Here is a 27,391-nt window from a genome sequence, read left to right on the forward strand (position 1 = left end):
AGTTCTGCATATATGGGCTCCCCGCATATGGGCATATATGCATATATGGGACTCCCCCTATCGCGCTTAAGTGTCCCCTCCAATTTTGGAGCAAAAAACTCCACTAGTCGCATGCAAAGCTGAAGGTCAAATGACGCTTGGATCTGACCTCTAAGTGGAGGCTCGCTGCAGGTGTGGCTGTGACGTCATACCACGACTTGTCGCAGCTGTTACTGCTTTAGAAGTACAGAAAGGTGGGCAAGTTGGTTATTACTATCCATGGTAAAACAGCGCGGAAAAAACACCGCGCGGTAAAACAGTGTTTTTTCCGCGCTGTTTTACCATGGGTGTTACTGCTTGTTCTGCCACTGCACCGACTACTGCTCCGTCCGCTCACTCTCGCCAGTTGTGCCACATGACTAACCATGTGATTCACTCTTAGTGAATAAAGGCCAGCGCTCGCCACCTAGATACCGCAGAGACATGGAGCCAGAACCGGTCACCGGGACAAGTTGTTCGAATGAGCATCGGAGGCGCCGGGCTGCTTCTAGCGATCCCTACGACAGAAAGCGTCACAAAGCCGTGTTGGCTAGAGATAAGTTGTGAAAAAGGGCTCGTCGAGTTGATGAAACCAATGAAGAACTGGAGGTAGGTCTGGAGAAGCAGCGGCACAGGCGACAAGAGTATGTCAAGCAGAAAAGGGCAGCGGATGCTGCCGACGTCTCCGCGTCGACATCGGCCACTGGTTCGGTTGCCTTTCGCTCCATATAAGAAGGCTCAGCTGAGTTGAGCCACAGCCATTTTTCTTTTCTTTCAGTCTTACTTTCGGTCACATGAGGCACGAAAAAAAAACTGAAACAAAAAATTGCTTGGTTTGGTTTGGTTTGGTGATAAACTAATGATAAACTTGTAAGGCAGTTTAATAATATGCTACAATTAGGCAATGCCTTTTACTTACGCCACTTGCAGGTAGGGGAATTCAGCTGAGTGCTTTGAGTGATGAAGAGCAGTTGCTGCGAGATTTAGCTGCTCTTGGGACAGGCTGATGTAAAAGTAGTAATGATTTAAGATAATGAAGCAATTTTTTGGTTTGGTTTGGTTTGGTTTGGTTTATGGGGTTTAACGTCCCAAAGCGACTCAGGCTATGAGAGACGCCGTAGTGGAGGGCTCCGGGAATTTCGACCACCTGGGGTTCTTTAACGTGCACTGACATTAAAGAACCCCAGGTGGTCGAAATTCCCGGAGCCCTTCACTACAGCGTCTCTCATAGCCTGAGTCGCTTTGGGACTTTAAACCCCATAAACCAAACCAAACCAAACCAAAAAATTGCTTCATTATCTTAAATCATTACTGCTTTTACATCAGCCTGTCCCAAGAGCAGCTAAATCTCGCAGCAACTGCTCTTCATCACTCAAAGCACTCAGCTGAATTCCCCTACCTGCAAGTGGCGTAAGTAAAAGGCATTGCCTAATTGTAGCATATTATTAAACTGACTTACAAGTTTATCATTAGTATGCAAATGTGCTGGTAGAAACAACACATTCCACGAGAAATTTATTTTCACAGGATGTAACTGCTACTAGCAATTAAGCTTGCGTATTTTCATGCTGCATTCCTATTAACAACGTGTAGGAATCCTTACTGAAGGTTATTTGACAACAGGTTCTACAGCTAGGTGTGCACCTCACAGGACACCCAAAAACAAACTCGCATGGTATTCTAATGAATTTACAAGTGATACTCAATACACAAAGATTAACAGGTTATCAGAACTTACGGAATGTTGCTTTCACGACAATCCTTGAAAGTGGTGTACGCGTGTCATATGCTTTTCCAAACTCTCCTCGTAGCTGATAAGTTCGAAGTTGGTTGCAATCACAAATCAATTTTAGTTTCTGGTAGCCTCCATTCACCCGCATTAGTGAAAAAGAACACAGAAAGAGATTTTGTTTACCTTAACTCTTTCCCTACCGTGCTCAATGACCATCGATTGCCCGCTAATGATGGTTGCAAACACCAATTTCAAACACTTCTGTACCATTCTTGAACGTGCTACACCATATAGACCTTGATGCTAGAAAACTATAGTTTTATTTTCTGTTTAGTTTATCTTTTTTTTTAATGTGGGGGCAATTTTTGAACTGTGAAAACAGCTGAGCATAGAAGTTGAGAATGGCCACCTCTGCCAGCTTGCCACGCCCTAAAAACACGGCAAATCTCGTGATTCATCTGCGTCCATGGTTGGTTTTGTCATCGATTTAGGTACAAGTGATTTTCGAGGATGCTGGCTTATTATCCAGCTTTATTTCAGAGGGCGAAGAAGACCCAAGGAACCAGCCCAGAACAGCGGTGGCAGAGCTACGGTTAGTTTCTTATTTGGGCCTGTTTTGCTCGACTCAGATGGCCATTTTGACAAGAGTATTTACATCACCAATGTCATTTGTTTCAACTGTACGGTTCCTACATCATCTGGGCAGGATTTGATACCACCTGCGTTGCAAAGGATTCGCCCGACTGTTTTGCCAAGTGGCATTGTGAACTATAGGGCCCGAAGTTATTGCTTTCTAGCCAGAGAATTGTACAAGCTAGAAATGAGATTTTTTCATAAGTATTTACTATTGGATAGACAGACATTTTATATATTCCAAAGTTTCTTTGAATTTTTCTTTTCGGATACAAGTACACCTTTGAAAGTTTTGTTCAAATTTTGTCTAAAAACACTGATTTTGTAAATAAAATTTGATAATAAAACATGAAGCGTGCTAAGGAAACTCATATAATAAATCTGCTAGCTCCTGGACCAAAAAATCTAAAGAAAACCCACAAAATAGAGCCATTTTTTGCAAAGTAAAGAAAGAGTTAGCAAACAGTTCGACAAAGCTAGAAAGAAAAGGCAATGCCACTTAAGACTGCACACATAAAAGTATAGCAAAATTACAAGTGCACAACTGTTTGACTTCATGAGACATCTAAAATGTTTTTATGTGATTCAGCTCTTGGCTCAACCCAGTCAAAAAAACCATTGAGATTTCCAATTGGAACCAGTTGATTTTTGGGCACCATTGGAACCAATTGGCTAGAAACCAATTGGAAAGACCAATTGGTTCCAATGGTGTCTGAAAACCAATTGGTCCCAATGGTTTTTTTTTGACTGGGTAGTGCCAATCAACATTTTTCTACGGAATTGAAATTAACATGCTTTTATGGAAATCAAAGCCAACAGACACACATACATCACACACAAGCAACACTGGACATTCAGACACTAGTAGCATACCTCAATATGTACATCCAGAGAACACACTTCTGCTCCAACTTATATACCCAATTTATTAGGCTCTCATGCTGGGGCCAGTGGTGCTTGCCCACTGAGCGCAGTTATTTAATTTAATTTCAGCTCCAGTGGTAGTGTAGGTGATTAGTACAATTTATTAGGCTAAGCTGCTGATAGCTCTTATTGTAAGTACCATATTAGTTCTACCTTTTTCGTCAAACATGCAAACATTCATGGAATAAATTGGGTGCAGTTCGGCGGACCAATTGGATGCAATGGGTAAGATCAATTGGGGCTCACCAATTGGAAACCCAAACGGTCCAATTGGATAGTCCATTTGGACCGTCCAATTGGAACACCATTCCAATTAGAACCAATTGGAAACTGAACTCGTCCAATTGGAACCCATTGGAAATCCAATTGGTTCCAATGTTTTTTTTTTTTGACTGGGAAATAGCTGCTATTTGAACTCATAAATACTAGTTGAATATACATATACACAGTATTTGCCATCACAGCTGTGGCTTCAGAAACAGAGCACAGACAAGTGTACTTTCTCCACAATACAACACTGGGTGTGAACCGCAAAAGCATTAGTAGGCACATGCACATTCGAGCTAACCCTCATCCACAACTACTGCTGCACCCACACAGCTTACAAAATATGTGCCTCTTCAAGTGTTGGCACACTGGCTCAAAATATCTGCAGAGGCTATCAATTGGTTTGGAATGCGCTGTCTTGGTACACCTGTTTCCCAGCTTCTGTTACGGTGCTTTACTTTATTTTCGATGCATGTTTTTGCAGGAGTTCACCAGTCATAATCCAGCAATAATTCAGTTAGCAAGTTTGCTTATCTGCATGGTGTAGAAACAGTTGAAAAAAAAAACCATCAAGGTTCCGAGCTGTTCAAACTGATCGAGAAATGTATATTTTTTTACTTTTGTCCATGCTAGGCAACAAAACACAAGGTGCTTACTGATATTGCAATCAACACAAAGCCAGAATTAAAAGATAACTTATTGTTCAAAAACAGGGCCCTTCACATTTGACTAACCATATTACTATAGGTCTATAAGTCATGCCTCTCATACCTGTCCTTTTTCCTGAAAAATATCGCACATAGATTGATCCTGTATTAGGTTTATACTTTATGAAATTTTATGTGCCAAAGCAAAACTGCAGGATATGAGGCGCATTGTAGTGGCAGAACTCAGGTTCCCTATCACGTACCCAAATCTCAGTACAAGGACTGCGACACATACAGTAGTGCACAAAAAGATATGATATTTCAGTATTTTAAATTTAACATTTTTTGGCTGCACTAAAATTTGTGCACGAGGTTGGCAGCACAACCACGTAAGACTTTTTACACAATAGCAAGCAATATTTATTATCATATTAAGTGACAATTTGCTCCCGCAGCAAATTTATTGAAGAACTGCTTTCCGCACTGTGCGAAGCGATCAGCGTTTTTTTTTTTTTCTCTTATAAAATGAGGCAACAATTTCAAGAATGACTTTTCACACTAACCTAATGTGCCAGTACTTCACATATAAGCCTTTTCCGGCGATCACTGCTAGGTCCCACCGAAGCATGGAGTGCAGGAAGCTGTCAGTGAATGTCTAGCCCAGAGTCCCCACTCTTGCAGCAGCTTCTCGCCTTTCCGCCTGGCGCTGCTGGCTTTTTTTGCCGCTCAGACGACGCATGACGTTTATCCAAACATATTCAATTGAAATAATCTCGGTAGGATGGCTTGATTACTTTTTAAGGTCCACCGTCTTCCTCATCCAATATTTCACAGGTGTAGAGAAGTGCTTCGGGGCATAATTCTGTTGAAACACATATTATTGTGTGCATATGGAAGCATAACCTTTTCATGATTACCCTGATCATGGATACTCTGATTACTTTAAAGGCCCAATAAGGGGCGACATGTAGGGGTGGCAAGGTTAAGAAAACAGTTACAATAACAGGAATTTTTTTACATTTTCAAAGAACTGTGATAAGCAGGTGATGATGGAAACGTTTGGAAGGCTGTTCCAGTCTGCAGCGGTACGAGGAAAAGCACAATTGGAAAACGTGACAGTGCGAGAACGATGATGGGCAACATTTAGCTAATGGCAGGTGTGGTGTGATATGTATGTGTGTGTGTGTGGGGGGGGGGGGGGGGAATAGTTAGGTGCGACGTGCATATGGCTGTGAAAAATTTTGTGGAATAAAGATCGGCTGGTAATGCAATGACCGAGCAGTAAGGGTGATAATTTGGATGCTTTATTCAAGGAGGTACTGCATATGTCATAACACTACGATGAATGAATAAAATGAGCGGCGTGATTTTGAACAGATTCAACAGCATTAATAAGATACGCTTGATGAGGATTTCAAATGGGCAATGCAAATTCTAGTTTGGAGAAATAATAAGCATTCCCATTTAAAATGCTTCATAACGTTCTGGCGGTTAAAAAGACACACATTGCAATAGTCTTATGAATACAAAGAAAAGTGTCCCCCCCCCCCCCCCCCCCCCCCCCTCCCAAGTAAGCACCGAAATGTGGCGTATTGTAGCAACCTGTGCTGTCTTTGCTACAGCTCAAGGCATCATTTTTTACCGTGAATTGGTAGGCAATGCGAAGAAATTTAGCACGTAAACAACTGTCATAAAAAAAGAAAGAAATGAGTTGTCACTTCGCGTATTCCGCAGGGGTTAAAGGCATCCGAGCCGCCGTGGTGGCTCAGTGGTTATGGCGCTCGGTGCTGACCCGAAAGACGCCGGTTCGATCCCGGCCGCGGCGGTCGAATTTCCGTGGAGGCGAAATTCTAGAGGTCTGTGTACTGTGCGATGGTAGTGCACGTTAAAGACCCCAGGTGGTCGAAATTTCCGGAGCCCTTCACTACGGCATCCCTCAGAGCCTGAGTCGCTTTCGGACCACAAACCGCATCTGACACCGTCTTGCAAGCCGTGCATCGGGGGCACAATAGCGGGTTAATATTAGATTTTTAACAAACGCTCGGATCGGAGGCCGTAAGTCATACCACAAGGGCAGCAAGCACACCAATATGACTTAGTGTCAACAGCAACGAATGCTACGATAGCTACGTATAAACGGCAGACACCTTACGTCTCGGAGAACAGGAACAGCTGATCGCGACGCCACTCGACTCGCGCGCAGGCTTAGGTCATAGTCAAGGCTTGAAAAAATTTCGGGCACTAAATCGTTTAGAAACACAGAAACGCGATGGGCGAATAATTAAGCTGAAGTGGTTATCTTCACTAATTATAAATAAAACTACGCGTTTGCGTCTTATCACTCTATCACTCATCCAAAATTTGCGGCAAGAAGCACGAAGCTCAGCGTTGCCAGGTTAGGTTCGTGTCGCAGCGAAATCCGCTTCTACAAGCTTCTTTTGAAAGTGGGAGAATATCTGCTACAAGTTAAATTTACACGCCTGTACGTTCCCATACCATCTTGATACCTTAACACGGTAAGAAATATGCTGTTTAATGTCAGATGTCTGTGCCACCGACCAACTAACTATCTTTATCCCTTTTTGTAACGTTTATCAGGTAGGGCGTCTATCGTTCATCGGTTTCTCTTATGGAGTCGAATTACAAAAATTCTCTCAAACTATTTTTTTTCGCATCAGCGCTTACACTAAACATGCACGATTAATCATGCAAAAGGACATTTCATACGTCATCAAGGACTGCGCTTGTTTGCAATCCTAGCGGCTGAAGGCTAATAATGTTCAGGTCTCTTGCAAGAGAACACCAGATGCTCAGGGGCAAAACAGCAATAGAAAATGCCACAGAAGCAATGTTTGAAACACACTTCAGGCCATGATTGGCCAGGAGATGATCACTACATCAGAGTCCGTCCAATCAGAGGGCGCCTGATGCAAAGTGAACTTCCTGATAGGTCGCTCTGAGAAGCGGTCTACTTCACTTTTGCGCTTCTGAGAATGTAGATGGCGCAACGTTTCCAGCCACATCGCTTTGGCGGTAGGCTTGGTGCTCTCGCGCTTCGGTTAGCGCTGCTGGTACGGGTTGAATGTGAGCGGTGTCCTGCGATGTACGATACCTCGACGTGACCGCGGCGACCCGTGTGTTGTTTCCGTTGTTTCGTGTGCGCGAGTGTGGACGCTAGGCACCGATGCCGAGATGGAGGCGCACGACGGCGCGCAGACAACGACGGAGCAGGTGACGGGAGGCCCCGCCGAAGACGCCGGACTGGACACCAAGTGCGTGTTCTGTAAGCAGGACGTTTCGGAGACCAGCGAACCGCAACTGCTACCATGCCTCCACACCGCCTGCAAGCTATGCATCCCGACAGAGCCCGCCGGTGAGCGAAAGCCAGCACAATTTTGTTATTCGGCATCTTGCTTCCGAAGGCGAGGTGTGCGGCTTGAAAAACAACTGCAGAAAGAAAATTGCGTCGCCTCGAACGCACCGTCACTCGAGAGGTTTGCCGACCAGAACCTCAGCACCGTTCGTCCGGCACAAATACGTTGCCTGTAGCATGTTTTTTCGAACGGGATGTCAAGTTTTCGTTCGGCAGCAGCCGATCTGTCACTTATGCAGCGCTTTTGCTTACTTTCGCAGCGCTCGCTGGCGCCGAGCTGGCTGCCGGTAAACGCGCGGATGACAAGTGATGCTTTTCCCGATGTGGTGTGTCGGTATTTGCCGCCGACCGGCGTTTTAGTGCTGTGGAGACCTGGGGAACGAAACAGAAGCGATCGGTGTAGAACGTGCTAACGTGTTGGGGGTGGGGATCGGTGCCCGCGTGCGATCGCGAGCGCGGAAGAAGGCGGGTCCAGCGCGAGCAGCGCCCGGCGGTAATTTCGTTGTTTCGGAGCGCGGCACGTGCGTCGATTGTTGGCATCGTGTGGCGCGCGGAAAAATCACCTGTCGAGCGGCGTGGCTCGCGCTGCGCCTGCAAATGTGGCATCCGCCCTTCGTCTTCACTCAGATCAGCGGTGACATTTACTGAGTGCTTGTAACCTTTGGACAAAATGTGAGGTGCAAGAACATGTCCCGCCTGGTTGACTTCGCGTGCTGATGACAAAATAACAAGCGAAATTTAGACGCAACGAAGAGAAGGAAGGCAAAACATACGATCATTAGCCGACGCGCTGTCAAGGCAGGCACTCCCGGGTTATTTGGCCGGCTGCTTGGGCCGTGTTTTCTCATTCAAAAAGGCTCATATGAGAAGCAGTGCGTCATTGATTCCGGGACGGCATCACATCAAGGCGCAACGCCGCGCAATTTGTGTTGGTGATTAGATTTCTGCGCCGCCGAAGAAAAACCGCGGTGTGTTCGAGCTTGTCATAGGAATAGGTGCGAAGCTGCACCCTTTGCAAAACGTAACGTAGTCCGGCGACTCCTTGAGTTAGTTTAGGAAGCGAGGGGTGCGTTTTTGCGAACAAGTTCCGACGACACATCTACGGTGGGGAAAACGCTAGCATGGAAGCCTACCGCATGCCTTCAAGGGCCGTTGACATCTAACGGTATTTACCCCTCGCGATGACTGCTGTTGATATCACACGGTGCTTGTCATTCGAGGTGGCTACGAGCTGGACTGCTTTGCGGTACCTGTGTTTGCTTTCTGTACACTGCAGCTGTCGGCGTTATTTCTTCGGGAATCAAGACTGCGGGGTTTGGGTGTGATACAATTTAAATTACAAAACGTTGTGTGGCTTACGCCGTTTAAGGACTTGTGTCGTGAGCGGATCGTGCAGCGTGCTTATGATCATAACCTCAGTTTGTGCCGCGTGCACCGTTGCCATGGGAACGGTGCCGGTGGCGCCAAGAGCGGCAAGGCGCTCTGCGAAGGGATGTGGCATTCCACGTGTAAACACGCAATTCTCACGATTGGGGAATTTTTGAAGGTCGCGTGCGATAAACTGAAGAGCTGAGAAAATAATTTTGTTCAAGTTCCATGAGTTCAGCAGGGCCCCGTAGTTCTTCCGTAACCTCCAATCATAACCCGCGCTTAAGTGCGTCGCTGAAAGCGGCGTATCCTCTCCGAGTGACTTGTTGCGTGCCCTTGACATTCGTAACTTACGTGTGTGCAATCCATTACGTGGCTAGACTGTTTGACTTAAATGAAGACATACTGGTGTAAATGAAGACTGGTGTAAATGAAGACATACACATCCATCACAGCTTTGTGCGATCTGTTGATAACGGATAAATGTGTCAGTGCACCAACTATGTTTAGAATGTTATCCGCCTTTGCTTTCCTATTCTACATAAATATTTAGACATTTGATGATTCATCTGTGGGCTACAGAACCATACGAAAGGAAGTTTTGCCCTGTAACATTTTTGCGTCGTTCCAGGTCATGTATGGCATAATGGAATGCCAGTGTGGGGTCTCTCATCTTGTATTTTCGTTGTTTGCGTTTTGACCTTGAGAGGCCTAGTATATTCACTCTTGGAGACATGTCCTGAGCACATGCTGATGCATTGCCTTGTCATGCGTTAGAGGTGCCAATCACACTTCTTGATCGTTGTGGCGTTGGTTTGTCCAAGGACCAGGGACCCTTCCGAACCATGCCGCGGACGAATTCCTGGAAAGAAAGGAAGCACAGGAGACGGTCTCTTACGGGGACGTAAAACATAAAAAGCAGTCTGACAGCCGTAAAGTACTTTCAAGAAGGGGCCACCCCGTGAGCTACGGCTCCTTTTTCCGAACGCCAGAACCCCCCTCCCTCCGCTCACGAGCGCGAGAAGCTTCCCGAACAAGTGGGAAAAATACAAAAGTAAGAAAGGCAGTGAGGATGCGCGGCGTCGTGCAGGGCTGCAGTCGCCTGCGACAGGCCACAGGACGGACCTTGCATTTTTCTCTTAGCTTTACCCTCTTTTCACCGACAAACGACCGAAACAAACAATGCCTGCTTGCTCGCTGGAAGTTCATGCCTCGGGCGTTCTGTAGGCATTCATGAAGGTTCTTCCTTTTTGTTTTGTTGTACCCCCTACTGAAATCAAATCTGCGCTCTTGGATGTCCAGGGGACATCCGGTGCATCCTTGCACACCGCTATGTGGCGAACCGCTGTCCATGCTGCTCGCAGAATTTGTCGTTTACGAAGGTACACTGTGAGACGTTGTTTTTCTTTATTTGTGTTCACGGCAGTTTTTACTATATTTCGTACCCGTGTATGTTCGAACGGAAAGCTGAGTAAGGAGGGAAGACGTGCGAACTGCATCGGCTCCATTCGGCTGAAACGGGACAGCTGTTTCTGTGTGCCATCCTCCCCACTTTTGAATGAGCTGCAGCATGGTGGCGCCGTTCTCACCCCCTCCACTGTGCCGTGACCTCTGGCTCTTCCCCCAGTCTGCAGCCCGGTTTGTTTCCCTCGGTTTTCCCCACTCCATCTTTTCTTCGAACTCCTCTTTTTGCAAGCCCCTCTAAAGTGGCCTTGAAGGCAGGCGGATGCAGCCTGCCGTTAGCGTGTTTTTTTGTTTTTGCCTCCCCCTCTTTTAACCTTGTTGGTCTTGCTTTTTGAAGCTTGTCAGTTTTTCGTTTCCATGTTGCAAAAGCACCTGCAGCTGCTGCTTTTAGTAGTGAGGAGCCTGCCCCTGAAGTGCCGTGGAATTTTCCACACATTCCACACGGCATTCCATACTTGCTGTGACAGGCGTCTTTTGAAGTGGAAATTCCAAAGGGATAACAACCCTTTTCAGAGTCTGGTGAAGTCTACCTAAAACCAGGGGGTAGGTGACTGGTGTAAATTTTTCCTGGAAAATCCACTTGCCAAACTGCGAACTGATGGATTAAAGAAGGGGCCATCAAGTCAGCATCCTGGTGAAGGGCCCCCCTCTCTTTGCTGTCTGGCCTGCTTACTAGATTTGATTCCTTCACAGAGCTGCAGGGTGGGGGTAAAGGGGGAAGCTTCACACATCAGCCCTTTTCAGTTCTATGAGCAGGTGTTGGCTAGTGCTCAGCACCTTCCAGGGTCGAATGTTGCTGCTTATCTCTGAAAGCATCTGCACACTGAACCGGTTAGCCTCACTCATGATAAGCCGCACTTGAGCACCTGCCTTCGTGCAACAAGTGGTCGTTTTTCCTTCGCAAAGCTCTTATATCACTGCGCACGCCTTCACCCGTCACTTGTTCACGCTATCTTGCTATTTGCTGCTCCGTTCTTGAGTCTTGTCACCTTCCTGCGCATGCACTGTTGCCGTCATTGCCGTTGTCTCGCGTGAGGCAGCATTGCGCTGAAGGCTGTGGGGAGGACACAATATGCTACCAGGGGAGGCATTTCCCTAAAAAAGAATGATGCGATGCTGGTTCTTTTTTTTTCTGCCGCTTTTAATCTGCCCGTGAGCGCCATTGATTTTTGGAGGAATAATTGTATCGGGAATGTTTTACGCGACTGTCCGTTGTAGTAGCAGTTATATGTCTCGCAACCAGCGACGAGGTGCTCTCACCGTTTACATCTGAATACGACACATGTCTGCAGCATCTACAGCGAGAACCTGCGTTCTACGATTACGCGACCCAGTATGGTCTTGTGGGAGGAGCCACCTCTTCGCCTCTTGTAGACAGCTGGGAGTAGTTATTCCGTAGGTGTATGAGAAGGTCATTCTCCGAGGTTAGTGAGGTCGGTTTGCGTAGTGTTCCTAACAGAAAACTCCCGTCACGTTGTTTATTGTCCAGGAGGGCCTAGGACGGTGTGGGCGAGGTAGTGATGGCACTTGTCCCCATGGGATGGCGAAAATGGACCTAATGGAGCTTTGGGCAAGTTTTCTGTTGCGTAGCTTTGACCAGGTTCACTGTCCACACCTACGCCTGAGAAGAGAAAATATAGAGCTTCTTTGGCGACGCTTTTTAGTAGAGCGTGTGGTACTTTGCTTCTCTGGCTTTTTTGTAACTCGGTGACTCACTCTGAATAGCATAGCTGGCTGGTCCGGAGCAGCCACATTGAGAGACGAGTGCGCATGCGCACGGTCCTGTGGGGGCTGTGGACTGCTGCGGAGACAAAGGACTTTTCGCTCGCGGATTCGGCGTCACGTGCCGTCCCTCTTGCGGAACCCGTCCGGCCAGCGGTCATGTTTAACTTGGCACTATGGTGCCTAATTGATCGGTGAAAGGCGGTGACTAGGTTCACTAACTGAACCAGGCGGGGACCCATGGAACAGGAACTGGGTTGTCACGTGGCGTCCCACATGCGGATTCCGTCCGACCAGTGGTCATGTTGAACTCGGCACTATGGTGGCTAATAGCTCGGTGAAAGGCGGTGGCTAGGTTCACTAACGGCACCAGGCGGGGACCCATGGAACAGGAACTGGGTTGTCACGTGGCGTCCCTACAATCCCGTCCGGCCAGTGGTCATGTTGAACTCGGCACTATGGTGGCTAATAGCACCGTGAAAGGCGGTGGCTAGGTTCACTAACGGGACCAGGCGGCGACCCATGGAACAGCAATGGGGTCGTCACGTGGCGCCCCACATGCTGGTCCCATCCGGCCAGTGGTCATGTTGAACTCGGCACTATGGTGGCTAATAGCGCGGTGAAAGGCGGTGGCTAGGTTCACTAACGGGACCAGGCGGGGACCCAAGGAACAGGAATGGGGTCATCACGTGGCGTCCCACATGCTGGTCCCATCCGGCCAGTGGTCATGTTGAACTCGGCACTATGGTGGCTAATAGCACGATGAAAGGCGGTGGCTAGGTTCACTAACTGGGCCAGGCGGGGTCCCATTAAACAGGAATGGGTTCGTCACGTGGCGTCCCACATGCTGATCCCATCCGGCTCGTGGTCATGTTGAATTCGGCACTATGGTGGTTAATAGCTTGGCGAAAGGCGGTGGCTAGGTTCACTAACGGGACGAGGCGGGGACCCATGGAACAGGAATGGGTTCGTCACGTGGCGTCCCACATGGTAATCCCGTTTGGCCAGTGGTCATGTTGAACTCGGCACTATGGTGGCTAATAGCACGGTGAAAGGCGGTGGCTAGGTTCACTAACATGACCAAGCGGGGAGCCATCGAACCGGAACTGGGTCGTCACGTGACGTCCCACATGCGGATCCCATACGGCCAGTGGTCATGTTGAACTAGGCACTATGGTGGCTAATAGCACGGTGAAAGACGGTGGCTAGGTTCACTAAGAACCAAGCGAGGAGCCATCGAACCTGAACTGGGTCGTCACGTGACGTCCCACTTGCGGAACCCGTTCGGCCAGGGGTCATGTTGAACTCGGCACTATGGTGGCTAATAGCACGGTGAAAGGCGGTGGCTAGGTTCACTAAGAACCAAGCGAGGAGCCATCGAACCTGAACTGGGTCGTCACGTGACGTCCCACATGCGGAACCCGTTCGGCCAGGGGTCATGTTGAACTCGGCACTATGGTGGCTGTTACGACCCATCTTGAGACCCGAGATGAAACGGAGGGAGATTCAACGTAGCGGCAATTTTGACGGGTCGTTTGACTTCAACTTGACCCCACGATGACCTCACAAAAAAGGGTGACTTTCTGGGAAGTGGCCGATGAGGCTCTTCCCACACTCGGCTCGGCGAAAACGACCTCCCCTTCGAGAAGCAACCGACGACAGGAGAAGAAAGGGTGTCCCTCGTCTTGAAAAAAAAAAAAAAAAACCCGGAACGAATCAGAGGAAGCCTGCGCAGCTGCGGCTGTGACGTTAACAGGACACAATGCTATAGGAATGCGGACTTAGCATCTTCCTCGCCAGTTCCCACGTGCGGGCTCTCAACAGGTGTCTTGGCCAGCTGCGTCTGTGACGTCATCCTGCCACACCTGTGTTTGATGGACACGAGCGGCCAACTCAGTGCTTCAGTGGTGCGGACTTCATCCTCGCCGGTTCCCACGTGCGGGCTCTAAACAGGCGTCTTAGTTGGCAGTGACGTGTGGTGGCGATCTTTTGTGCCACGATGAGTTACCGCCTAGTGAGGGGGCTCAACAGGTCTTCGATGGCGGTGCTAGTGCCGATCTTTTGTGTCGCGATGGATTGTCGCCTGGTGAAAGGGCGGAGCCTTGGGCTATATAACCTGCGACCAAAGTGGGCACGAACGCTCTGGACCTTCGGTAATAGGTTCATCCAGTGTGGCTCTGGACCTTCGGAAAAAGGTTCATCCAGTGGCTCCGAGCCTTGGGTAACAGGCTCATCCAGACGCTCGACGCTATGAACTCTTAAATTTTGATTCCTTGTTCTTCTTTTTGTAAATAAGTATCTTAGTTTCTTGCCATTAAATCTGCTTGTTTTTGAAATCTCCAACCATCTGAAGTTCAGACCGTTTCCTCATCCCGGACGAGCCCCTTGGAGACGCCACAACTGGCCACGCTACCTCGAGCCGTAACATGGCTAATAGCACGGTGAAAGGCGGTGGCTAGGTTCACTAAGAACCAAGCGAGGAGCCATCGAACCTGAACTGGGTCGTCACGTGACGTCCCACATGCGGAACCCGTTCGGCCAGGGGTCATGTTGAACTCGGCACTATGGTGGCTAATAGCACGGTGAAAGGCGGTGGCTAGGTTCACTAACGGGACCAGGCGGGGCCCCATGGAACAGGAATGGGTTCGTCACGTGGCGTCCCACATGCGGATCCTGTCCGGCCAGTGGTCATGTGCCACTATGGTGGCTAATAGCACGACGAAAGACGGTGGCTAGGTTCACCAAACCAGGCGGGGACTCCTCGAATCAGTAGTGGGTCGTCACGTGACGCCAATCGCCGGGCGAAGACCGGTCCGTGGTCCGTCTTCGGTCCTCTTCACCATGTCTGAAGCCTGCGTCCTTGATAGTGTCTGCCTACTTCAGTTACTTAGAGTATGCCAGATCACGTGGGAGGCTGTCACTCTTATCGCTTACCTTAAGCGGCGCGCCCATAAGTGGTCAGCTGAAGAGGTCTACTCATGTAGTTTTTCAGCATGAGGCCTTGGAAGTCTTGCACTCTATGCGTCATAATTGCGCATGTTTCGTCGAGTTGGCCTGATGACCACTACCCCACATACTCTTCTTTCTATATATCATTGATCGCTGCTGCAATATGCTCCCAAAACATGGAAACCCTCATCACCGCCAGTGCACCTTCCTCTTGTAAGGGGTCCTGGGGTCAGTAACCTCACGTGAAAGGTTTCACGGTTAAGCGCAGTGACCTCTCGTGTATTTGTGGTCGCGTTATACGACCGTCTTGCTCTTTTGTAGTTTTCTGCCAGCTTGTTCGAATGCATCCCCTGATGGCCGTGGTTACACATGGCGTGCGACTGCGTTAGTTTTCAGATATCGCGCAAGTATACTGCAAGAGTATTCTGACGTCTTTTTTTTCATACCGTTTCGAATGTTATCACGCGGGGCCTTCGAAGAGCAGCTGCTGTACTGCGAGAACGGAATTGCATTCCTGTTGGTTTCGGTTCTTGATGTTGTGTGCAAGTTCCTGGAAGATGTACCGTCATATTTCGCTCGGCGACAAAACCCTAAGGTGCACTTGCTGTGTCATACTTGGACAGAGAGGTTGGCTGTTTTGGAGTTGGACGAAGAGGAGCATTACAAAGGGTTTTTTCATTAGACTCCGTGTAATATACCAGGCAAGTGGGAGAGTTGTGGGCACTTAGGGCTGGACTGGAGCTGCTTAATCGCTCGCCTGTACTGAACTCAAGGGCCCGGGCCCTCTATGATGCACTGACTCTTAAGAAACAAGGATGTGGCTCTTGAAAGAGAAACATACTACACTGCGAAGCTGGTCGAATCCAACATCGGGGGCCTCCGAATGTTCCCGCAGGCAGTGTGCAAACGATTCAGGAACAAACTAAAGTGGAGTGCCGAAAGCGCTAGAGGCCTAGGTGACAGAGCCTTAGTCGAGAGAGATTCAAGGTGCCAGAAAGGGTGTACTGCGAAGAGAGGTACACTAAAAAAGTACAAGGAATGGAAGGCGTCGTATGAAAGGTGCCCTCGTAGTTTCGTCGACCTCTCTCTCCCTTTATCCTACTATTTGCGTTCCGAGATAGACACTCCGCTTTGTAGGACAACGTCCAGTCGCCGTTGCTCTCGCCATTAGGCCCGTTCGATTCGCCTGCACTACGTGAACTGGTTCTCGCGGTGCTGCACTTCGCCATTCGTTTCAGCGGTGCAAGATGGCGCCGCCTGCACGACGCCATTCGTTTCATAAAAGTGCAGTCGTTGTGCATGTCTAGTTCAGGAAAGTTCAAGAAAACTGTGCACCTCCTCAGTAGTCGGTGCCGAAATGGTGCAGCTGCTGCCCGACTCCGGCCCGACTCTGATGGAAAGTACTGACTGGCCACCCGAGAAGGCGGCGACGGAAGGGGGGACCCGGCAGCCCTCGCTGGCACGTAGGCCACCGTGCTCTCGACGGACCCGTCACCGGCGTCTTTCCTTAGGACTGATAAAGTCGTAACAGTTGAAGCCGGTTATGCTAACTAAAAAGTGTACACGTGCATGCAGCATTATGCACGTTGTTGCAACATTAACCGCTTAATTAACATGCAAGTCGGCGCGCGCACACCTCAGTCGTGTTCATTACAAGGACACACGTGCGTTTCGCTAATCTGCCACGAGGTTTCATCGCGGCTGATGCGTGGCAACACCTCGCTGCCATGTGCTGTTTGAAAATTCTTCACGCGGTTCGGGATGTTGGCAGTCGTTGATATATGGGCGCCGCGCTGCCGGCTGCAATATGGTGGCGACGCCAAGGCTAGCAGACAACGCACTCGACCATTCGTTTTGGAAGCAGCCAGTGCCAAGCTGCACTTGAACTGCAGGAACTGGCGCTGCACGCTCACGGCATACACCGCCGCGGAACTTTGCAGAACTGGTGCAGGGAGTGCAGGCTAGTCGAAAGGACCTATTAGCGCGAAGGGTGCAACATCATATGAGCGGCTGCTGGTGTCACAGCATTAATCGAACTGAAAGGCCGCTTTGAGAAACATGGTAGGATTTGCCTTTGCCTGTGGGCGTTATTGGCTTCGTCTGTAGGGCTGTGGCTTGGATGTTCCTACGGCGTTGTCGTTTGCCCGCTGGATCTCAGGGTGTGTTTTAGGGCCATTTTAGGCAGAGGTACGCAGTCAAGGCAGAAGCTAGTTTGAAGTTTCTTCGCATTTCGTTACTGCGTCATATTTGGCTTGCCTAATAGCAGAAGACGATTCTTGTACAGGGCTAGATTTCCTCGCAGGTAGAGGCTACACCTGTGGTTTCACTGCCTTGCCCTTCTTTTTGGCGTGGTCCTAGTGATGAACAGTGCCGTGCACAGCCAAGCGACGGGCCCTTTCCCGGTGGCGGGGCAAACTATGAAGATTGGAATGGAACCATTGCCTTCTCTGGTGGTCCTGGCTCGGCTGTACTTCTGGCTGGAACTGTGGGCAATATAACTTTAGTAGCACAGGTGCTGCTGCCCTCGTGGTATAGCGCATTTGAGAAAGACCTTCATCGGTAATCCTCGATCGAGCATCAGAACGGCCTCCATCGGAGATGGGCATGTGGAATATGGATAGCGTTCTTGACTCTTTCTTGCTCTTAAAGTATTTGGCTTAGATTCGAACCCCAGTCACTGCGGTGCAGTAGAGAGTGAGGCAGGGCTGCATTTTGCTTCCGGGGTTTCCAGGTGCACCGAATCCTTGTTTACGACTTTTATCGTCGGCGTCCTGACTGCGTCCATAGCATGACAGAGGCCTCTCCCATGGACCTTCAATTAACCCTCTCCTGCGTCGCAACGAAAATGGCACTAATGATTTTGATAGCCTCATAGAGGGTGCTCATCCGCGATGCCCTTTAGTATTGTTATAACTCAAGGTAGCAGAATCCCATCGCTGTTCCACAGATGTCGGGACTTCCAGGCCTCGAATCCCACCGCTGCCACCAGTTGTGGCTCGAGGTAGCGTGGCCAGTTGTTTCATCACCAAGGGGCTCGTCCGGGATAAGGAAACGATCTGAACTTCTAATGGTTGGGGAATACAAAAACAAGCAGATTTAATGGCAAGAAACTAAGACACTTATTTACATAAATTTACAAAAGAAGAGCAAGGAATCAAAAATTAAGAGTTCATTACGTCGAGCGACTGGATGAGCCTTTTACCCAGGTCCCAGAGCCACTCTGGATGAACCTATTACCCAAGGTTCAGAGCCACACTGGATGAACCTATTACCCAAGGTTCAGAGCCACACTGGATGAACCTATTACCCAAGGTTCAGAGCGTTCGTGCTCACTTTGGTCGCAGGTTAAATAGCCCAAGGCTCCGCCCTTTCACCAGGCGGCAATTCATCGTGACACAAAAGATCGGCACCACACGTCATAGCCAACGAAGACACCTGTTGAGAGCCCACGCGTGGGAACAATTCATCGTGACACAAAACATCGGCACCACACGTCACAGCCAACGAAGACACCTGTTGAGAGCCCACACGTGGGAACAATTCATCGTGACACAAAACATCGGCACCACACGTCACAGCCAACGAAGACACCTGTTGAGAGCCCACACGTGGGAACTGGCGAGGAGGAGCGTAAGTTCGCATCTCTGTCGCACTGCGAGGCAACCATACTGTTGTCAGCTCGGGTCCATCGAACACAGGTGTGGCCTGATGACGTCGCAGCCGCAGCTGCGCCGGCTTCCTCTGATTCGTTCCGGGTTTTTTTTTTAGACGAGGGGCAACCTTTCTTCCCCTGTCGTCGGTTGCTTCTCGAAGATCGGTGGCACCGAGCCGAGCGTGGGAAGATCATCCATCGACCATTTCCCAGCTGGTCATTCCTTTTGGTGGGGTCATCTTGGGGGTCAACGACCTTTCGAAATTGCCGCTACTGTTGAATCCACCACCGTTTCATCGCGGGTCTCAAGATGGGTCGTAACAGTATAGTCAGGCGCCCGCAGCAGTGTCCAGCGCAGGCCTAGCGTTGAATACGACGAAGTTGTGAGCACACGCCAGCACACGTCGGCTCGGAGAGAAAAAGAAACAAAAATGACGGTCGATTTGCGCAGTGAGGCCGAAGGCTAATTAAGGTGGACTAGCTCTGATTTTCGCTTCGGTTCCGGTGTTTGGATCCATCTTTCACGGATGGGAATTGTTCGGATAGCGATACTGGGTTAATGCCCATATGTGCGGAATCGGGCGTTCTCTAGTTCACATTCGTAGATCCATGGGAGACCACATACCACTCCTGGCGCAGAGGTGCAACGGTTAAGAGATGCGCCACTGACTGCCCTGCGGTTGCAGCTGTGGCCGCCGGTGGGGCTTGTGGGACCAATGGAGGTTGCTCTATCCGAGCAACCTCCTCGCGACCAATAATTACTTGAACTGCCACGGTCGGCAATTTGCTCGCAATCCGGTGGGCAGGTAGCCAGATCTATAAATGTACACCTGCCTACTGACAAACACGCACGCAGCGGCTGAATTCGAGGAACGACCACTGTAAGCGCTAGCGTACTAAAGCAACCACATGTCGCCGGCGGGATCCGAACCCACGACCTCCGAATTTCTCATTCGTTGCTCTGCCTACTGAGCTACGGTGGCGGCTGTCCAATCTTCTGCTTTCGAGGCTATTTATGTTGTTGTGTTGTGTGATGATGATGATGAGAACGAGGCTGCTACAATGCGTCTGAGTTGGAACCCATAGAAGAGGGAGAGAGAAAAATATGTTACAAAAATGGCACGTAGGCGTGCTCGCCGCGTGAGTCACAAGCCCAGAAGGGTGTTCAGTGGTCGTGCGCTCGTGGCACAGCTCAAAACGCCGGAACGCACACACGCACCCTAGACGTAGCTTTTTTACACAAACATGCCACACACTGACGGAATCCAGGCAGTACTTCAGGCTTACAACCACTCATTTCACGACAAAATGATGACAGCACACGGAAATCTTTACTCGCACTCATTCTTACACTTAACAGTTCGAATTCGACGGTGACCTTTGCATCCAAATTAGCTGCACATCTATGGGAACAAGAATAGGGCCTAATTGTGCGAATATTTTCATGGCTGTCATAGAGGAGGATTTTCTCGCAATATATGTAATCTCAAACTACTTTTCTATAAACGTTTTCTCGACGATATTTTCTTAATTTGGCCGCACGGTGAAAGAGCGCTTCTAAATTTTACTGGAGCCTTTAACAGTGCTCACCCGTCCATCACATTTTCGCACCACTACTCACGGTCAACTGCGAATTTCCGGTCGATTAGTTCGTGGTTCCCGAGCGCTAGGAATGCGGGAAGGGAGCGTAGCGGATCAACTTGAACCTGTCGTTCGACCTGCGGGACTCGCCATAGTGAATCCGCCTTTACTCTAGGCTCGCGGACCCTTGTGAGGCCGAGCCTCGTTTACGGTCCCGTAGATTTTGTTTTGGTTGCATTGGCTCGAGGTCTTTCTACCGTTCCGGACTTCGCAGAGCTTTCCCAAAGCTTCCTCCCCTCGTAACCCGTGCGGGCGTGCTGAAAAGAGCGGCGCACTCCGAAGCCATTTCCGGCTTAACGGCGCCGTTGTGACGGGGGAGTCGTGCTTGCACAATGAAAGCGGGTCCGCCGCTACCACCCAAGGCAGCAGTGCGCACGATGCGTAATGAAAGGCACCTGTTGACAGCCGTCTGTGTCCCCGAGCGGACCCGCTTACCCCTTCCAAACTTCTTGTCATTGGCTTCGTCATCGTAGCTGGGAGAGCACCGTGGTGTGTACGGCTCACCCCTTCTTTTGTGGCATTCCGGCAGCGTCTCCCATGTCCGACGTGTCGCGACCCCATCGCGGCCGTTGGCACTAAAGTACCTAATTGGTCGCCGTCTCTGGTTCCCGTAAGTGCCAGCGTCTGCAAACACGCTGACAACCGTAGAGACTCGGTGAAAGGAAATGCTTGAGGGTGGTGTGGGGAGCAGGAGGGGGGGGGGGGGGGGAAGCAGCGGCTTGAAGTCGGAGGCAAGGACATACCAAGTTTGAAAGGAAGAAACCCACGAGTGGAGAGGGGGTTTGACTATTCTGTTGTTGCCCGAAACTCTCCTCGAATGGCAGGTGTGTTTGTGCGCATTCTTCAGTGCGTGTGTACGTTCAACCGTTTTGTGCTGTGCTCGGAGTGCGGCCACTGAACATTCTTCTGGACTGCGGCTCATCACACGCCGAGCACGCTCCCTGCCTTTTCTGCAGATCCTTTTGTTGCGAAAGCAACACTACGCGAGTCGCCGAGCCATTTCGCGGAACTCGCCTGTCGCTCTCTCCTCGTTGCTTTCGCAATCCTCCAGGTTTAACCAGAGCTAAACCACTGCCATTTTTTTTTTCTATTTTCTTTCTCAGTTACATTGTAGCAGCCTCTTTCTAACCTCTATAAATACTGCTCTGGAGCAAACTGGTCCCCAGGCTAAACGTCAGTAACCCCCTGTTATGTTTTTAAGCGTGTTTTTTAACAGCCACAGAAACCGAGGAGCATAGGGGAATTTTTTTTAAATTTGTGGTGTTGACCAGTAGAGATTAATAATTACTTTATCGGTGAAAGGTGATTGATTAGATCAGCAGAAGAAAAAACAACCACATGCCTCCGATGAGATCCGGACCCGGGACCTCCGAATTACACGTCCGGTGCTCTGCCAACTCAGCTACGGCGGCATCTGTCTAGTCTTGTGCTTTTGGGGCGTATTTAAGTTTACGTGTAACCTAACCTTGAGAGCCCATGGTAGAGAGAGGGTGTGGTAGATGGTCCTTGGCGATCACAAAATGAACAAGGGAGGAGAAAACCTCAGGTTGCTTGAGCCAACGTTTCGACAAGGGGACTTGTCTTCGTCTGGGCAAAGCGTTCATCATTGGCAGGGATTAAATATGGCCTTCGCTCCGAGGAGGGAGGCCCCGGGTGGGGGAAGGAAAGTGGTGTGAGAGGGGAGGGAGGTGAATCTTGATTCGTTAAGCTGCTATAGCGATAAAACTTATATCCGGGGGGGGGGGGGTAATGAACAAAGGCTTTGCGACGGGGGGGGGGGGGGGGGGAGGCGCTGGGTGGACCTGTAAGACTCAGATAAGAGGATTAGTCAGCGTGGCACAGGGAAATGAGAACAAGGCAAACAAAATAGGCTGGCACTGGAAGGAGAAAGAAAGGGGGGGGGGGGGCATTTCTAAGGAAGGACAAGGCAGGGGGGGGGGGGGAATGGCTCGAGTTCAGAGAAATCCAAAAGGTGGGGGCGGAGGGGGTAACAGGGATGTCATGGTTTCCGAGAACTGATAGTAGGGGATTAGGGGAAAAGAAAAAAAAAGTGAACAAAGGGAGAGGTTGAGAAGGCCGGAAATGTGGTGGAAGATATGACGTGGGAAGGGTGAAAAGAGCGATAATATACTTATGCGAGGTTCTAGGAAATGGTCTGACCACGTGCAAGACATTTGTTAATTTAAAATTATGCTAACCCTGGAATGTACCTGAGAGATTCCAGGTTTCCTCTGGACATGTTAATCCCTGTTGGTTGCAGTGTTTTAAATTTGTGGATTAGGAATGCTTCTCTGTAATTTCTGTTCCTAGTCGATTTGAAGCCTGACTGAAGAATTAACAATTTGAGTTCATAGAATTTGTGATGGCGTTGATTAAAATGGGTCGACACTGCCTTCTGTTCATTCCGTGTTGTGTCAGCCCTGTGCCCGTTTAATCTGGCACTCATTGTTTGCCCGGTTTCTCCGATATATTGTTTCTGGCAGAAGGAGCACTGGAGCATGTAGATAATATTGGACGATGTGCAGTCAAAACTGGTCTTTATATCGAAACTGAAATCGCTTGCCGTACTTTTAACCGTAGTGTCCCTTTGTAAATGTTTGCATGTCTTGCACCTAAAAATTCCAATCGTTTTTACTACTCTCATGAATGAATTTTATTTAAAAAAATGAGTCCTACTACTTTCAGAACAGACCCTGTATATATATATATATATATATATATATATATATATATATATATATATATATATATATATATATATATATATATATATATATATATTGCCACGCGCCTAACGCGCCGCGCGGCCTCCGCGCTGAATCGAAGACGACGACGAAGCGGCGGTGGACTCTCGCGGCGCGCTTGTTCTGTTTGGTGTCGTGGAAGCTGGCTATATAATTAAAAGCAAGCCAAAGGCTGGCTGAGGTTGGGTTCCTAAGCGCATGGGTGAACTCTCACCCGAGGCGGCCCTATTAAAATAGGGCTAATCTGTGCTCCCTAAAGGGTGTACGGCGCCTCGGGGCTGGCGGTGCTCGGTGTGTGGTGAGCCGCAGCCCCACCCAAAACGTTAGCAGCCTCGTGTCAGGGCTGGATTGACTGGGGTGTTGTGTCTATCACAGCACCACCGCTTGCTGTCGGCTGTCAGCCGGAGGGTTGGCTACCTGGCTGCAGTTGAAAAGCTGTGACTGGGGCTGTGGTGTACTAGGGTTGCTCCCAGGCCGGCTAACACTGGGAGGGATAGCGTCCTCCTGTTACCTAGCTGGTTGTGATGGCACTGGCGATGAAAGTCCTGAGGCGAAACGCTGGGAGTAGTTGCGTACTCCTGTAATCCAGTGAAATAGGAGGCGATGCTAATGCATCCCAGGACCTTTATCCTGGGAAGGGTCTGTGGTGATCCTATCCCAGGACTTCAAGCGAGAGAGTTCATACGCTGCGGCAGTCTAGGGATAGGCTGCTGTGGCTAAGTCTCCAGCAGATTCGCTGCAGGGAAATCCCCGCTGACTAAAGTCATCAGGGGTAGGGGCATCCCTGTGTAACCCGTGTCCAAAGAGCACTCGGGAGCGCTGCTGGGGTCTGCCCTCGTTCCCCCTCCGGGAAACCAGGGCCATCTCTGGGAAACGTTGAGGCCTTCGGGCGTCTCAGTAGGCTAAGAGAGCGAGGGCAAAGCGAAAGCAGAACTGGCGCTTGCGTCCTTTGAGAGTCTGTGAGTAGTACCGTCGTGAGACCGTACGGGTGTGGGATGAAGCCCACACTCGCACTGCGGGTACGTAGGCGGTAGGTCCTGCTTGCAGGGCCGGCGTCAAATCCAAGACGCTTAATAAAAGTTGGTAGAATCGGGCTCCCGCTTGCAGTGCGGCGCGAAGGGATTACCCGAAGTCGAGGGCGCTTCGGCGTCTGGCAGGGGTGCACATCACAGAGGTGCACCACGGGGCGTAACGACCCCGCCTTTCCGAAGCTCGTGGGTTGGACCCACACACGACCATCGGGGTGGCAGTAGTTCGTCAGTCCGCCACGCTCGATGGGAGGGCTTTCGAGCCCGAGGATGACCAAACCTAAATTGGTACAAGAGCAGTCTCTGGTGAGGGGGCGCACCAAGCACTTTGTGCAAGAGACTTGCACTTGGGAAGTGGCCTGGCCCTGGCCTAGTCTGTGTTGGCCGGGGGAGGCTGTTTTGGCAGGCCGAAAACTTCTTTCACAACCGAAGCGTGGCCTTGTGGTAGAGCATCCGCCTCGCATTCGGGAGGTGCTGGGTTCGATCCCCAGTGCCGCCGGGTACCCACCGGTTTCTTTAATGGGTACAAGATTTCCCCTGGCCTGGTGCTCGGCTCTTCTAGGGTGAAATGCTTGGGAAAAGGGTCTTAGACCAAACAGTTGCCTTGGCGGATGAGTGATAAGTTCCCCTGCCAAGCAACCATAAGTCCGCCTCGTGCGGCATAAGCCCAATTTGTGGCCCTTTTTTTTTAGGACTTCTTCCAAACGTACACCCCTAAAGGAAGCCGAGCGCCAGGCCGGGGGACGCTTGTACCCTTTTGACCGGTGGGTGCCCGGCGGTGGGTTTCGAACCACCCACCTCCCGCAGCCGAGACGGGCGCTCAAACCACTAGGCCACGACTGCGGCTATATATATATATATATATATATATATATATATATATATATATATATATATATATATATATATATATATATATATATATATATATATTGTTACGACCCATCTTGAGACCCGCGATGAAACGGTGGTGGATTCAACAGTGGCGGCAATAGACCTCTCCCCGGTGTAAACAGTGTGACGTCAAAAAGGTGGGGCCTGATGGGCAAAGTCGTCCACTTTTGGTTCTGAACCGGTTTTACCGGTGTCGAGTGCTCCCCCGCCGCCTTTGTTGCCCGATTCGAGACGCCCCGCAGCCTTTCTTCTCCCTGTGAGAGCCCCCTCTGTGTACGGTGCATGTTTTGCCCATCGGACCAGAAACACGTGCGCTGATGACGTAGGCCGGGAGAGGTCTATTTCGACGGGTCGTTTGACCCCCAAGATGACCCTACGGCTCGGTGCCAACGACCTTCTAGAAGGACCGACGACCGGGGAAAAAAGGGTGCCCCTCGTTTTAAAAAAACCCGGAACGAATCAGAGGAAGCCAGCGCAGCTGCGTCTGCTACGTCAACATGCCACACCTGTGTTCGATGGACGCGAGCTGCCAACACAGTGCTACAGGGATGCGGACTTACGCTTCCTCCTCGCCAGTTCCCACGGGTGGGCTCTACCACAGGTGTCTTCGTTGGCTGTGTGGTGTATTGCCGATCTTTTGTGTCGCGATGAATTGCCGCCTGGTGAAAGGGCGGAGCCTTGGGCTATTTAACCTGCGACCAAAGTGAGCACGAACGCTCTGAACCTTGGGTAATAGGTTCATCCATTGGCTCTGGGCCCTGGGTTAAAGGTCTCATCCAGTCGTTCGACGTCATGAACTCTTAATTTTTGATTCCTTGCTCTTCTGTTGTAAATTTATGTAAATAAGTGTCTTAGTTTCTTGCCATTAAACCTGCTTGTTTTTGATATCCCCAATGTTCGAAGTTCAGACCATTCCCTCATTCTGTACGAGCCCCCTTGGTGATGCAACAACTGGCCACGCTACCTCGAGCCACGATAACTGGTTGGCAGCGGTGGGATTCTGCTACCTTGAGCACAACAATATATATATATATATATATATATATATATATATATATATATATATATATATATATATATAAGCAAACAAGGGGAGGGAAATGAGGGGCTCGTTATAAATATGAGAAAGAAGCCAACAGCCACAGAAACCAACGGATACAAGGAATTTTTTTTTATTTTTGTGGTGGTGATCAATTTAGAATAATACTGAATATGTTATCGCTCAAAGCTAATTCATAAGAAAACCAGAAGAAAAAACAACCACATGCCGCCGGTGGGATCCGAACCCACGACCTCCGAATTTCGCGTCCGGTGCCGTAGCTCAGAGGTAGAGCACCGGACGCGAAATTCGGAGGTCGTGGGTTCGGATCCCACCGGCGGCATGTGGTTGTTTTTTCTTCTGGTTTTCTTATGAATTAGCTTTGAGCGATAACATATTCAGTATTATTCTAAATTGATCACCACCACAAAAATAAAAAAAATTCCTTGTATCCGTTGGTTTCTGTGGCTGTTGGCTTCTTTCTCATATATATATATATATATATATATATATATATATATATATATACATACACATGGTCTGTTCTGAAAGTAGTAGGACTCATTTTTTTAAACAAAATTTATTCAAGAGAATAGTACAAACGATTACAATTTTTCAAGGTAGCACCCTTCCGCACCTACACGCTGCTGCAAATGAGTTTTACAGTTTTCGTACGCCTCCAGGAACGCCTGGACCGGAATGCTGTTTAGCTCCCTCGTCACGGCCTGTTGAACCACCTCTACCGGTCCGTGATGTTCCCCCTCGAGCGTCGATTTTATTCTCGGGAATAGAAAAAAGTCTGGCGGGGCCAAGTCGAGGTTGTAGGTGTGCTGAGGAAGCATTGCCGCCTTGTGCTGGGCAAAAAATCGGGGTCCTCATTCACGTGATGAAGAAGATCCTACCGGTTGGCCTTTTCCTTCTCTGACAACACTCCCGGCACGAACTTCGCGCACGCTTTCCTCATGGAAAAGTTTTTAGTCACGATCTCAAAAACTTGGGTTTGAGGAATGCTCAAGTCATCAGCAATCATTCTGATTGCATTCTACGATAACTGTTAAGTAAATGTTTCACTCGCGACACATTTTCGTTGGTCTTGCTGGTCGAAGGGCGTCTGGAGCGGTCGTCTCCCTCCACTCTTTCCTTACCTTCTCGGGAAAGCTTGTGCCACTCAAAAAACACCTGATCTACCCATGGAAGCGTCACCGTAGGCCTCCTTAATCATGTTGTGAGTCTCTTTGCCCGTTTTACCAAGATTTACTCAAAATTTGTTCGCGTATCGCTGATGCAGTAAACGCT

The 27,391-nt window shown here is 49.4% G+C and overlaps 1 protein-coding gene across 7 annotated transcripts in view; it reads left to right on the top strand.

The window, feature by feature from the left end:
• Positions 1 to 7,221: 7,221 nt before the first annotated feature.
• Positions 7,222 to 27,391, top strand: part of bon (tripartite motif-containing protein bonus) — a 151,189-nt gene continuing 131,019 nt past the window's right edge. For 3 of the 7 annotated variants that reach the window (XM_089565033.1, XM_089565036.1, XM_089565050.1), the window contains exon 1: positions 7,223 to 7,594. In XM_089565033.1, the coding sequence (XP_089421159.1) occupies positions 7,414 to 7,594 (181 nt within the window). In that variant the 5' untranslated portion in view covers positions 7,223 to 7,413. Of the gene's footprint in view, positions 7,595 to 27,391 lie in introns of all 7 variants that reach the window. The other 4 variants (XM_089565026.1, XM_089565072.1, XM_089565059.1 and 1 more) reach the window with 2 other exon arrangements.

This window comes from Amblyomma mixtum, chromosome 1, assembly GCF_055824585.1.
Source record: "Amblyomma mixtum isolate Tamu chromosome 1, ASM5582458v1, whole genome shotgun sequence".
Taxonomy (NCBI): Eukaryota; Metazoa; Arthropoda; class Arachnida; order Ixodida; family Ixodidae; genus Amblyomma; species Amblyomma mixtum.